Here is a 14,550-nt window from a genome sequence, read left to right as displayed (position 1 = left end):
TTTCTTTATCCGAATCTTTGAATTTTTTAATCATATGTATATATATATATATATAAGTAAATTCATATTTTAACTTTTCTTATTAGGGTACATTTGTTTTTCAATGTGAACAAGGGAGGAGAAATAAAATTTGAATAAACATATATAGATTTTGTATATTGTTTAGCCATGAATCTGAGATCTCTTTCCAAAAAAAAAAAAAAAAAAGAGAATAGAAGGGACGATTGATTTTTGTTGATTTTGATACCATTTTAGAATTTTGAAACACAGTTAATTAGACCCTAATGCAAGAAAAATTGCAATTAAAAAGGTCAACGTGCATGATTTGGGGCATGAAAAGTGGAGTGTATAAAGATGAAAGAAATCGTGGGCACAAATTCCTCTGAATAAGGATGTCAAAAATACTCGTATCTGATGGGTACCTGCATGATCCATTGACCCGTCTCAAACTGGATGGGTACGTCTCGTTAGTTAACGGGTCGGGGATCGGGACAAATATTTTTATGGGGAAAATACTGGACACAGGATGGGTTTGTTGAAATCCAACCCGCTCCATACCCGTACATGTTATTAGTTTATATTTTTATTTATAATACTCAAAGTTTACTTATTAGCTTGATTTAGGTATATTAGTTTGATATTTACATACATACATACATACACATATATATATATAGATATATAAAATAGTTTTACTCATATTTATGTCTTGTATTTGTACACTTACTAGAGTTTACACAATTACAATTGGCGAGCTTTTTACAAATATTGGAGTTCTTAACATTACAGTTGGCGGTAGGGATTCTCCGCACCGACGGGTACAGGGATGGGGTGAAGATTCAAATACCTGATGAGTATTTTAGCAGGGACGGTTAAGGGTTTGTCTAACGGGTACGGGGACGGGTTAAGAAGTTCTCGCTCCAAACCCTTAGTCATATACATATATGCATAAGTAAAGTCATATTTCAACTTTTCTTATTAGGGTATATTTGTGTGTTTTTCAATGTGAATAAGGGAGGGGAATAAATTTTGAATAAACATATATAATTTTTGTATATTCACGACCACTTGATTAGCCATGAATCTGGGGTCTCTAGACCTCTTTCCAAAAAAAAGAAAAAAATAGGAGGAGAATAGAAAGGATGATTGATTTTTGTTGATTAATATGGAAGGCACCATATATATATATATATCAACCCAGATAATTATACAATGTGTACATATATATATGGATTGGGTAGCCCGCCAATTCACTTATAATTAATTCCTTTTGTGTACAATATATGTGTGAATTCTCGATTTCAATTGGCATGCCGTGATCGTTTTAAGCACAGAAAAGGAATTGAAACACAATTAATTAGAGCCTAATGCAAGAAAATTTGCAATTAAAAAGGTTAACGTGCATGGTTTGGGGCATGAAAAGTGGAGTGCATAGAATAAATCATGGGCACTAATTTTTTGAATAGGGATGTCAAAAATACTCATACCCGATGGGTATTCGCATGACCCGCCTCAAACTGGACGGGTACGTTCCATTAGTTAATGGGTTGGGGTCGGGGACTAGGACAAGTATTTTTATGGGGAAAATAATGGGTACAGGGACGGGTTTGTCGAAATCCAACCCACTCCGTACCCGTATATATTATTACTTATATATAGATACATTTTTATTTATAATGCACAAAGTTTACTTATTAGCTTGATTTAGATATATTACTTTGATGTATATATATATATATATATATATATATATATATATATATATTAGTTTAAATCATGTATTTATTATGTTTTGTTTTTAATTTATTCATTTGTACACTTACTCTTTTTTCTTAATCCCCCATTATCATTATGTTAATTCATGTCTAGTAATACATGCCAACGATAGTAAAATGTCCCGTTGATCATTTGAACCCGGCTTCATAAAAAAATCATTTGACAATAATTGTAAATAAACTTTCAATTAATTCTTACCTCTATTATATAATATTTTGATTTTTAGTGATTTTTTTTTTCATATTCTTGAAGACATAATTATTAAATAACGAAAAAAAATCCGACAGTGTTGCCCTCAGATAGACTTTTCCCACCCTAAATATTTTTGAATATTTTTTTTATCAAATATTTGTTATAAAAATGACCTCCATATGCTCAAGAGGGTCGGGCTGTCCCTGTAGGGAGTAGACCCATGATCAGAATTGTGGAGGGTGAATAAGCGATGGGGTCCAGGAGCAACATCTCCGATTTTTTTTTGGGTTATTTATGTCACTTGTTAAAAAATTGAATCCAAATGAAATATTACATCATAAAAAAAAACACAAAAAAAGTTAAACGCTAAAAATTAAGTCCTAAATCCTAAATTTTTTGGTAATTTCATAAATCCTACACCCTAAACTCTAATATGTTATTTTTAAAAAAATTCATAATTTAACATGATTTTTGGGAGAGAATTAAAACCGGAATTAGAGCGAGTAATTGGAAGTTTATGAATGAACCTGAAAAAATATATTATTAATTCACTCTACCTTGCCCCACAAGCTAGCTTTCCGAGTTTTCCAATGTAGCAAAACCCCCCAATGACTTGTCGGCCAAACCACGGACTCGGAGGAGGTATATAAGTATATTCAAAAGTAAAAAAGAAATAAACAATAATGACCTAATTTTTACCATTTATTTTGAAATTAAAAATCGCAGCTAATCACCTTCCCCAAACACCAAAGGTGCGTAGTTTAGGTTCCTAACACCTGCAGCGTACGCCAGTGTTTCCCTTCTTAACCTATATACCGAAACTCAAACCCCACACCCCACCTCCAATCACACATTCAAGATCTCTCAACTTCCACATACTCACATTCAAATTGCACATTCTCTCTCTAGAAACTCCAATAACATAGGGTCCTTCCCCCCAAGCGATCCCTCCATGGCAGAGGAACCAGTAGGTTCGACTACATCATCACAGTCGGCATCGCCGGCGGCTTCTATAGGGGCGTCGGTCATCCCGATAGTGAACAAGCTGCAAGACATATTTGCTCAGCTTGGGAGCCAGTCGACTGTCGAATTGCCGCAGGTGGCGGTGGTTGGGAGCCAGAGCAGTGGCAAGTCCAGCGTGCTGGAGGCGCTTGTCGGGAGGGACTTCTTGCCGCGAGGTTCCGATATCTGTACGCGCCGACCGCTTGTGTTGCAGCTGCTGCAAACCAAGAGGAAGTCTGACGGCGGCGCCGACGAGGAGTGGGGGGAGTTCCTACACTTGCCTGGCAAGCGGTTCTACGATTTCTCGGAGATCCGGAGGGAGATTCAGGTATGAGATGCTGTTTATTTATGTGGTTGTTTGGTCTTGGAGAAAGTCTTAAAGAATGAGGAGGCGTTTTTAATCCAATGAGATTGTGGCTAGATTCTGTTGCAGCGCCGTAAGAAAGAACTACAAATGCATGTTACAATGTATGCGAGACTGAGATGGTTTTGCGGGCGGGTGCCAGTGAAGCTGAATAAATTAAAAGCTTAACACATTGGCAAACCATTTTTATTACCAGAGAAGAAAGCCATTTTGATTTGATAGCAAATTAACACAGTTTTGTTATGTGATTTCGTTTGGGCGACTTCATATTATTATGCGGGGGTGCGTCAAGGAAACAATGTAAACAGTGTGTATGTTTTGTTGATTGAGTTGAAGAGATCTCAATGCAGTAGTTGGCTGATAATAAAATCATGCTGTCTCACATCACAGCAAGCAGGAAGGGCACGAAGAAAAATAATTTTTGAAGTACATTGGGCGACATATAGTGGAGAAAGTAAGTAGAGTAGATAGATTTCAGAAAATATGGAGGAAAAGTTGATTACCTGTTCACTCAAATTATGTGTCCAAGAGAAAACATGTCATGTGTCTGTATAATATTTTTCCTCTGTAAGGACGTCAATATGGGATGCCCTATGAATTAGTAAAATAAATCAATATCTATGTGCTTGTGGATGTTGTACAGTCACTTCACACTATATAGATAAGGAATAATTGTTAAAAACTTAAAACACCAAATAAAATAACAGCTGAAGGGAAATAGCAAATCCTGTTAGAAGCCCTATCATGCTAGACAATATATCTTCACTAGTTGCTGAAAGTATCATGTAGAAAAGCTGCATGTGACATTATGAGATGTGGGGTGGTTAGCTAATCTGAGTGACATTGGAAATGGATTTGTCATGCTTTTTCTGTGAAAATTCATAAGTGCATAGCTAGGAGGTCTCGAGTGAGATGGAATTGACTAGAATTGCAAGAACGGAATGGGATGGAGTTTTGTAGATACAACTCATGCTGTCACTTGCTATACATGCCATATGAGCTGCTGAAGCAAGATACACTGTGTCATGCGTTGTCAACTATATTTTTCTCTTTTATTTTACTAAAGTTTTTTTCAAACCAAAGTTCGGAAGCTGTTTTAGTTTCTCCGAGGTCTGGAATTACACAGTGTTATCACTTATTCTCTTTCACACCAGCATGTATAACATCGCGTGTTTATATAACTTTGAAGTAGCTATTAATATCATGAGCACCCATCTACAATTTTCTCAATTATTCCAGGCTGAGACGGATAGGGAAGTGGGGGGTAACAAAGGTGTTTCAGACAAACAGATCCGTTTGAAAATTTTTTCTCCAAATGTACTTGATATCACACTTGTGGATCTTCCTGGCATAACAAAAGTTCCTGTGGGTGACCAGCCCTTCGACATTGAAGCACGAATTAGAACAATGATCATGTCATATATCAAACAGCCAACTTGTCTGATTTTAGCTGTTACACCAGCAAATTCAGATTTAGCAAACTCAGATGCACTTCAGATTGCTGGAAATGCCGATCCTGATGGCAAGTTCATATATATATTTTTGGTAGCTCTTAGACTATTAACTACATCCTAATTCTTATGACTCTAGCAATTTGCTTTTCCTTATGCAGGTAATCGAACCATCGGTGTTATTACAAAGGTCACATATGAACTTAAAAATATTGTTATTCACTTATTCTGCTATATGATATTTACTGTTTCAGTTATCGATAAGTTTTGCTTACCTCTCCATGGCTTCAGTTGGATATTATGGACCGAGGAACTGATGCCCGTCATCTGTTGCTTGGAAAAGTGATTCCCCTTCGACTTGGTTTCATAGGTGTTGTGAATCGTAGTCAGGAGGTAATGCTAGCCATGCTAATTTTTTTTTCTTGTAATGAAAATGCTTGTTTCCTGAGACACCTTTAAGGCACCACATTCAATAGAAGTTTCTCATGTGAACAAGTTATTATGGGTTCTTCTATCCTTTCTTCCTGGGAGATTTCTCACCGTGTCTAAGGTTCTTGTTGTATATGATTATGGCAAAGTATGCTTGATCCTTTTGAGCCATTGGTCAATTTGATTTTGAACTTGGAGACTGTTTATCCTGGTTTGAGATGACATTCATAACTTTGTGGACTGTTTTCATTGTTTCTAATAGAAGCTAGACTGCTTGGCTGAACGGGCATCATTTTAAATTTGCTATTTTATTGAGGTTGAATGGGACGGATCTGTAGGCTGTGCGGAAGTGTGTGCTACATTTAATTTGAGTATTAGCACGTGTAATAATACTTTTTTTGGTGGAGATCTAATTTGTTTTTATTATGTAACATTATATTTTAGACTTTTGATAATTTTTAGTTTTTTTTATGGTAAATTACTTTTAGAAGAATGTTAGTCTCTTCAACCATACGAAGATGCTTATACTAGATTAATTTCAAGTAGATGTCTACCTACTGTACTGGTTAAGATTTTGACATTTCAAAACTGTTCTTTAAACAGGATATCATGCTCAACCGCAGTATAAAAGACGCACTCATGGCTGAGGAGAAGTTCTTCCGGAATCGTCCTGTAGGATTGCAGCATCCTTAACCATTTCAAATAACCCTATATGGATTTTTTTGCCAATTATTCTATATTTTTACTGGCAAACATGTGGCCCAGTGATAGAGTTGCGGGGGGTGCAACCTAGTGGTTACAAGTTCAATTCTTGGAAACAACCTCTCCACGTATTATGTGGGGTAAGGTTTGCGCACACACATCCTGCCTGTCCCCAACTCCGCCCATTGCGGGAGCCTTGTGCACGGGAGTTGTTTAAAAAAATTATTTCATAATTGTGTTTCTTACGATGAACAGGTATATAATGGTATGGCTGATCGCTGTGGTGTCCCGCAACTGGCAAAGAAGTTGAACCAAGTAAGAAATCTAAAATTTATATACAATATTTTTTGACTTTCTTCTGTTCAACAATTGCTATTGCCTTCAATGATGTGGATCAATAGTTCAATACCCCCTTTCTAGTGTTTGCTACTATCTTATTTTTACTTGGGCATCTTACTCTCTTTTGAATTGCCTTTTAGATCGTTGTGGTTGGTCTTGGCTTTAAAATTCAGTTTGAACTCGTGAATATAAGATTTTCTTTGATCTGTGATCCTATGGCTGTGCCTTATGATGTCATTTTCATCTTCAGATACTGGTACAGCATATCAAGGCAATACTTCCAGGGCTGAAATCACGCATAAGTTCTACTCTGGTTTCTGTTGCAAAGGAACATGCAAGCTATGGCGACATCACAGAGTCTAAGGCACGTAATAAATGTTTCAAATTTCAACTGTGGCCCTACAACTTAGATGAAGGCTCTCTTTCTCCCCATCCTTGTAGAAAGACACGTTTATTTGTTTTATGTTATGCAAATTTTTTAATGTTAGCAGATTGTTTTCAGTTACTTTTATGTGTATGTTACATTTATGTTTGTTTTAGTTATTTTCCCCCTTTTCTTGCAATCAAATAGGCTGGTCAGGGGGCTCTTCTTCTCAACATTCTTTCGAAGTACTCCGAAGGTAAATTTAGTTCTGCGTACTCTAAGTTTTTGTCTGCGTCTACATTGCACCTCTTCTTTGTGAATTTTGGATATCTTGTAACAGCTAATTGATTCAGTTGTGATTTTTTTTGTTGGAAACAGCATTCTCCTCAATGGTGGAGGGGAAAAATGCAGAGATGTCCACTACTGAGCTGTCAGGTGGAGCACGAATACACTATATTTTCCAAAATATTTTTGTGAAGAGTTTAGAGGTATGTTTTTTTGGTTACCTATAAAGTGTCCTTGAGCATTTGCTACTTATTTGAAATTCTTTTCTGTGCTATGTGTTGGGGGTGCATGATACAAGCTTTCACTTTCAATCTTTTTGAAATAAAAATTAATTGTAAATATTTGGCCCAATGGGTGAGCATTCTTGTATTTTCCTGCAATTTTCTGATGAATATGTTTAATTTTTAATTTGGGGTTTTTTTCTGTGTAAAGTGAGAAAAATAGCTTGTCTTATAAAGAGAGATTGAAACTTGAATAATCTTTTCTTCAGCAGTCAAATGGAGTTATTGATTGGTGGATACCGGCTGCAATGTCCATGATATACAGTTTTATGTGGAAACAAGGAAGTGATGTGTATTTCTGTGCTTCTAAATTCTTGAGCTTTTAAATAGTAGCATAGATAAGATAGGATACTCAGGCAAGAATGGATATGGATACTTTTAGTTAAAAAGTCCTGCTGTTTGTTTTTTTTTCCCCTCCATGGGTTCTTGGAATCGAAAATGATACTTGAATGAGAGAAAATAATGCATCGTAGGAAAAGATGCATCGTACGAGAAGTGGGCTTCTTTTTTCGAATAAAATAATGCTGTTTTGTTATTTAAAAATAGAAAGTGAAATGGTAACAAAGCCAAAACCAAATATGAGATGGAGTGGGATCCTGTTGTGTTTTGTCAACTATTTTCTGTATAAACTCAATGAGGGTGCTAATTTCAGTTGTATCAACCAGTTGACTGTGATCTCTCATGCAGGAGGTTGATCCGTGTGAGGGTTTGACTGACGATGACATTCGAACTGCCATACAGAATGCAACGGGTCCTAAATCTGCACTATTTGTGCCAGAAGTAGGTGTTATCTAGTATTTATCATCAACTTCATCGATCAATCATTGTTGTCATCAAAGCTGCACCTCCACCTTACAAATTTTGTGACACGTGAAGCATTAAAATGTGGAAGAACCAGTTTTTTTACGTGTTTAGTTATTTCAAAGATATCATTTTCCGTTACCATTTATGTTGTCATTGGCATCCGTTACCATTTATGTTGTCATTGGCACTCATGTCAATATTATTTTAAGCTACGTTGGTAATATTTGTACTTACAGAATCCAAGTAGCTTTTTATGTCGCCCTTCTGCAACTACGTGCAGACCCCATCCAAAAGGGAAAAATGTAAACGTGAATAGAATATCATGTATTTAGTCTTTTATTTTTCCTTATGCTAGGTGCCATTTGAAGTTCTTGTCCGGAGGCAGATATCTCGTTTATTAGATCCAAGCCTTCAGTGTGCGAGGTTTATATATGATGAATTGATAAAGGTAGAATTATACTTCCATCTTTGCTATATGGTGTTGCCGTATCATCATTTGAACATCTGACATTTCAATTTCAATTGTTCTCTCTTCAGATTAGCCACCGATGTCTGGTGAATGAACTGCAGCGATTTCCTGTTCTGCGAAAGCGTATGGACGAAGTTATTGGTAACTTTTTGAGAGAGGGTCTTGAACCCTCAGAGACAATGATTGGCCACATCATTGAAATGGAGGTATGAAAGCAACTGGATAATACAATTGCTAATGAACACATGATAAGTATCAACAGATACTAGACCGAAAAATGAGGAAAATGTCGTGTAATTGATCTTGATAGTGTAAAAACTGGAATTACAATGAATGAAAATGGAAAAACAGCAACATTCCTCGCTTTCGAGAAGCATAAGACCTCCAATACTTTCCTTACCCAAAAGTCTCCTCTCTCTTTCTTCCTAACTCCCTCTTAAGCTACAACTATAGAAACTATTCGATGACATGATACACTAATAGAAAAGCAACAAATTTTTCCCTCCTATTCAGCCATCTATCCCTCCTTGTTGCCTAGGACCTCTCCTCTTATACATCTCAGTAATAGGTCTACCAGTGCTCCATCACTGTTTAGTTAGTAAAGAGCCAAGTTTCTTTTTTGATTAAGGGGGGCCCTAAAAAGTGCCAACTTAATCTCGTAACTGTTATTGGATGAAGCTGCATGAGCTACTCACCTCTACCTTTGCATGTTTATGTATACATCTATACACACACACACACACACACACATATATGTACGTATATATACCTATGATCACAGTGTCACCATTACATTACACACACACACACATGTATGTAGCTAGGTATGTCTTTGCAACATTGATTTGTCCTAAGATTTCTGTTTGCTTAACTAATATCTTTGTAGTGTCAAGGCTTGAATTCTTATCATTGTGTATTCATATTTCATAACATAACAGAACTCTCAATAACAAGTCTTTATTCATTGAACTATCCATGATTCCATGCATTGTTTACATTCGCATTTTCCCTTCTCTATTTCCGCTGTTCTGTTGCTTCAGGGTGGATTCGTCTTTTTGTATCCAAACTTAGTAGATATATATTACTGAAAGTAGTATTGATAAACTTATCCACGTCTTATCAATGCCTAGCTCATGATTGAACTATATATATATTGTTGAAAAGTGGGATTAACCATGCTTGCATATTGGGAGGAACTCCCTGGCTATTTTTTTGGCGCTGTTCATTCTACATGACATCATTATGTGATGTGCGTAACAACGATGTTGATCCAAATTTATGACCCTGTGGCCACTGATTACTTATTCCAGTAAACTCATTCATAGCTCTTTAACTATTTTGGGATTCGCCTAATGTAACAACTCCATTTTCCAGATGGACTACATAAACACTTCTCATCCAAATTTTATTGGCGGGAGCAAGGCTGTAGATAGCGCATTGCAACAAATAAAGTCTTCCAGGGTTGCTCTTCCAGGATCCAGGCAAAAGGTAAATGTTCATTATGGCATGTCTGTTGTTCTATGTTGGCTGTGTATGTGTCAAGTCAGTTTACTTATTCTCTTTCCTTTGGTCTGTTAAAAAAAATTGTTTCCTTTGTTATGTCACTTCTTTTGTTAATTAGGATGGCATGGAGACTGAAAAGGTGCCAGCCTCTGAGAGAAGTCTGAAATCTCGGGCTATTCTTGCAAGACCTGCAAATGGAATTGTTCCTGATCAGGTTAGAGAATTTTATGTCTGTGCTGCACAACCAAGTGTGTGAAAACTACTCATATGCTGTTGTCATTTATTGTACAGTGCTGGGAAAATAAGCTAAAAATTATGAACTGTCGATAACTGGAAGGTTGACTTGATTTGCCTTCTTTTTGAATGGTTTACAGGGAGTACGACCCGTGGGTGATGAAAAATCTGTACCAGCTGGTAATATGTTATTTGGATGAATTACTTTTGAAATCTATCTTTATTTAATATCTAGTATACACACAATAATGTGTGTGTGGCACATGCATGCACTCAAAAAATGCGTTGGGTATACTTTTTTCCTTAACCATTTGATGTGTTGATTATTATCACTTACCAAAAAAAAAGTGTTGATTATTATCTTTCTTATGAAGTGTCAAAATTACATGAGATAAATTAAACTTTTGAACAAATGAATAAAATAGGAGCCCCAGGTGGTTCAAGCTGGGGAATTTCGTCGATTTTCGGCGGGAATGATAACCGTGCCTCTGCTAAAGAGATTCCAACAACCAAGTCATATACCGAACCTGTTCACAGCCTAGAGGAAGCTTTCTCCATGATCCATTTACGAGAAGTACGTTCATGAGGCTCTCTTTCTGATACATTGCTGATTATACTGATGTAACATTCTTTCTCCTAAAAGTGTGTTTTTTTACCTTTATCTTAGCCCCCAACCATATTGAGGCCCTCGGAAAACCGTTCAGAGCAGGAGTCTATTGAAATTACTGTCACAAAACTGTTGTTGAGATCGTACTATGACATTGTTCTAAAGAACATTGAAGATTCCGTACCAAAAGCAATTATGCACTTCCTGGTAATATTTCGATTCTATGTACTTACTTTTCATCTGCCCATAATTTGTTTTCCGTAACAAATCACTGGCAGGGATGCATCTTTAGAGATCACAGGTTGAAATCCTGAAACAGCCTCTCCACATATTATGTGGGAGTAATGTCTACCTACATCCTGCATGTCCCGGACCTCGCCCACTGTGAGAGCCTTGTGCACGAGAATTGTTTACCATTAGTGGCAGCAGTAATTCTGAAATGAGATGCTGCTGTATTTAAGACATGCTGTATTATAAATATTTGAAAAGGACATACTGAATTATAACACCAGAAGTGTAGCTTTGTTATAGGCTGTCTTAAAATTGTATGACGTTAATCAGGATGCGGATTAATCTGGAGAGGCGGCCCCAGTGAAACATGTTGTGGGTGACACAAGGGATTTGGAAATTTGAATCTAAACCAGTTTGTGAAGCCTTGAACAGATTCTCTGCAATCTGTTGATTTACATCCTCTCTCTTTGATGTAGTGGAAGCAATGCATTTTGTGTTGAACAGGGGTTTCTAATCGTAGACAATTGTAGGCTTTTTTGCTTTAGTTTATGTATGTGGCACACTGTAGTTAACCTTTGTATTTAAAATAAAAATGGCAAAATTTACCGATTTAGAATTAGGGAATAGTCTTATAATCACTGTACTTGTGCCTATAATCGTGCAAATTAGTGCCAACAGTAATTCTCTAATTTACGAAGTATACACATAAAGTTATTCCACAGTTTTTGACTGTGGGTATAGTTATTAAAATATTTGCGCTTGCCATATCACTTTATTTAGCGGCAATATTATTATTTTAAATTGACCTGATCTTTTGGCTTTTTGACCATTGATTTTTGTATACTAGGTAAACCACACAAAACGTGAGCTTCACAACGTTTTCATTAAAAAGCTTTACAGGTAATGACTTACTATTTGATTTTGTATCATTGGTGCCACTGCATCTTTTGTCTTCATCTGTGTTAAGATTGATTGTCCTCTGCGTCTTGTGTCCAAACAGAGAGAATCTGTTCGAAGAGATGTTACAGGAACCTGAGGAGGTAGCGACGAAAAGAAAGCGCACACGAGAAATGCTCCGAGTTCTTCAACAGGCATTCCGGGTATGTGTTTTTTTTGCAGTATTTTGATAGTCAACTTACGCTCTGGGAATTTAGATTGTTGGTTTAAGTGTTATTAATTCTTATAAGAGCGTAGTGCTCTGCATCAAACTTACCAGTGGAAAGAAAGATTCCTTGAGTGCTGTTTCACTGCTGCATGCATTCTTGCTTGTGCATGTGTGATGAGTGTAGTTTGTGTGACCTGTATACACCTAAAGTTCTGCTAAAGGTTCCTCACTGAATGAGCCTCCTTACGATTTGAAAATTTTGATTGCATTGTTTCATTCACATCACATGCATGGTGGAGTTGGTGGAGACGTGGAGTTGCTGTTATTTTCTTTGGAGGACAAATGGTTAACACGAGCTGTTCGTGAAATAAATGTGGGTTTTTAGTTAATGCAAGTAGTCTTAGAGTTAGCTTTGACTAGATCCCTCCAAATGTTGCGTGCCACAGTAAATATATTTGGCAGTTCTATCCTTCTGTATTGTTGACTACATATACAATGTTGTTGCTTGCAAATACTACAATTTTTGATTTGCATCTTCCAAACCATTCCCCATTCCCTTTGGGGATCTTGGTCCTCTGCTTCCTGATATTTTGGCAAAATAAAAGGTATCTATTTCCTATAGTTAATAGAAGCTTTATTCTCCTGATAGAAATTAATAGTGAGTGGCTGCGGGGGAAGAAAGATCAAATTTGGGTTTGAATGCATCCTTCACCCACACATTGATTTGATTTGTTATTTATATTGGCATTTCCTTGTTCAGTCCTTTAAGGGTGAATGGCTTGTCTAACTCTTTTTTTATTATTTACGATAGACATTGGATGAATTGCCATTGGAAACGGAAACAGTTGAGAGAGGATACAGTGTGGGTGCCGATACGACAGGTTTGCCCAAGATTCACGGTTTGCCGACTTCATCAATGTATTCTACTAGCAGTGGCATGAATGATTATTCCTACACTCCGTCCCCCAAAACCCAGAAATCTCGGAAGGCTTCTCACTCTGGTGAGCTGCAGTCACATTATGCAGATGCCAACGGAAGTGGGCATTCTTACATGACTGGTCTCTATCCACCAGTTGATTTGTGAGCCCACCTTTCGACTCTCTGAATTGGTCACCGTCATTTCATTCATTTGAACGTGCTTCTGCGTATTTATCAAGATCATTGAAATCTAGACTATCTAGTCCTCCGAGTTGGCTAGGTGGCAAAATTAGTTTTCTTAGAGCTACATATGTTCGCACTAAAATCTTTTTTTTGTATGTTTCTCGTAGGCAATATAGGTTTATAATTGCGTTGTTTTATGAGTCTCCAGAAAGAATAACAGGGAGCAAATGATCTCCTTTCTTGTCAGCAGTTCATATCTATGCATATTTTTTGGATGAGTTCCTTTCTGAGGGGACTCATCACAGGTGTTATAGCCAATATTGTGGCTAATATAAATGGTCAATGTTTTTCTTGACAATTAAACTTACATGTTTAACCTCAAGCGAGCTAGCCAAGCCATCTGGGACCTTGCTTCCACTCCTTGGTTATGTCTGTACAGAGGCTGGACCCGTAATTCGCAAGGCTGTAATTGATTTTCTTTGGGTTCTGCTATGTCTGAATAAACTCATGTTTGTTTTCTTCTAATTTGTTGCCTTGAAGAGTTATTATTTGATTGCCTTGTCTGTATGATATTATAAATGGGGATATTTGAAGAGGAGATTGAAAAAAAAAGAAGAAGAAATTTATGTAATTAATTTTTGTGGTAATAAAATGTGATTTTTTGTTTGCATGTTTTTCTTCAGTATGTGCCATATCCTCTCAGAAAAAGCTGATCTTAAGCCGTTGTTTGGCACAGAGTATGGTTGATAGAGTATACGGTAGAATTCCTAGATGAGAGTTGTACAGCAGATATTCCGGTTTAGGCACTTGGGAAGATAAATTGAATCAATTCATCTGCACAAAATAGCTTTAGCAATTTGGGTCATCAATCAATCTCCTGCTCTTTTTGGCCTGCGTAAATTATACATACCGTAGACAACATAACTAGAGAAATCAAAGGAAAACTAATATAACAGCCACTTCATATTCACCAATTCTGTATCCATATAACCAATCACAAAGATAGAATCAGCCCTACACCTAATATGATATAGACCATGCGATGATAGAGAATATGATAGGGTTGGAAGAAAGTCTAAGAACTTTCTTTTTCTTAATTCATTGGCCGCCTTGAATAAATTACAACATATTTTTATATAAATAAAATTAATATTAATAATTAAACAATTTATAATATTATCTTAATAAAAGAAAAAGGAAAGAAGAAAAAAACTCTAAAATAAATTTCAATTTGAAGTCTTTTTTAGGAGGAGCTTATAAGTTAGCTTATCTATAGTGTAGTGTGTTTGGTAGAGCTAAATCTTAATACAG

General features: G+C 36.5%; 1 protein-coding gene across 1 annotated transcript; it reads left to right on the top strand.

Annotated features, from left to right (window-relative positions):
• Positions 1-2,920: 2,920 nt before the first annotated feature.
• LOC119984223 (dynamin-related protein 3A-like) lies at positions 2,921-13,656 on the top strand. The gene is made up of 20 exons (XM_038828070.1): positions 2,921-3,298; positions 4,574-4,856; positions 4,947-4,975; positions 5,077-5,178; positions 5,818-5,886; positions 6,172-6,231; positions 6,506-6,619; positions 6,827-6,875; positions 6,998-7,107; positions 7,873-7,965; positions 8,345-8,437; positions 8,527-8,664; positions 9,833-9,946; positions 10,080-10,175; positions 10,336-10,375; positions 10,621-10,769; positions 10,863-11,009; positions 11,881-11,933; positions 12,034-12,133; positions 12,950-13,656. The coding sequence occupies exons 1-20, from the start codon at positions 2,921-2,923 to the stop codon at positions 13,220-13,222; spliced, it is 2,490 nt and encodes an 829-aa protein (XP_038683998.1). The 3' UTR covers positions 13,223-13,656.
• The last annotated feature ends 894 nt before the right edge of the window (positions 13,657-14,550 follow it).

The sequence above is a fragment of the Tripterygium wilfordii genome, chromosome 18 (genome assembly GCF_013401445.1).
Source record: "Tripterygium wilfordii isolate XIE 37 chromosome 18, ASM1340144v1, whole genome shotgun sequence".
Classification (NCBI taxonomy): domain Eukaryota; kingdom Viridiplantae; phylum Streptophyta; class Magnoliopsida; order Celastrales; family Celastraceae; genus Tripterygium; species Tripterygium wilfordii.
Note: the sequence above shows the minus strand (reverse complement) of the source record. Positions and strands in the feature narration are given on the sequence as shown.

What these genes read in the sequence shown, in the direction of transcription:
- LOC119984223 (XM_038828070.1), top strand. Translation starts at nt 2,921, where the DNA reads ATGGCAGAGGAACCAGTAGGTTCGACTACATCATCACAGTCGGCATCG. An exon ending in GCGACATCACAGAGTCTAAG is followed by an intron (nt 6,620 to 6,826) that starts GCACGTAATAAA and finishes GCAATCAAATAG; the next exon opens with GCTGGTCAGGGGGCTCTTCT. An exon ending in CCATGATCCATTTACGAGAA is followed by an intron (nt 10,770 to 10,862) that starts GTACGTTCATGA and finishes CCTTTATCTTAG; the next exon opens with CCCCCAACCATATTGAGGCC.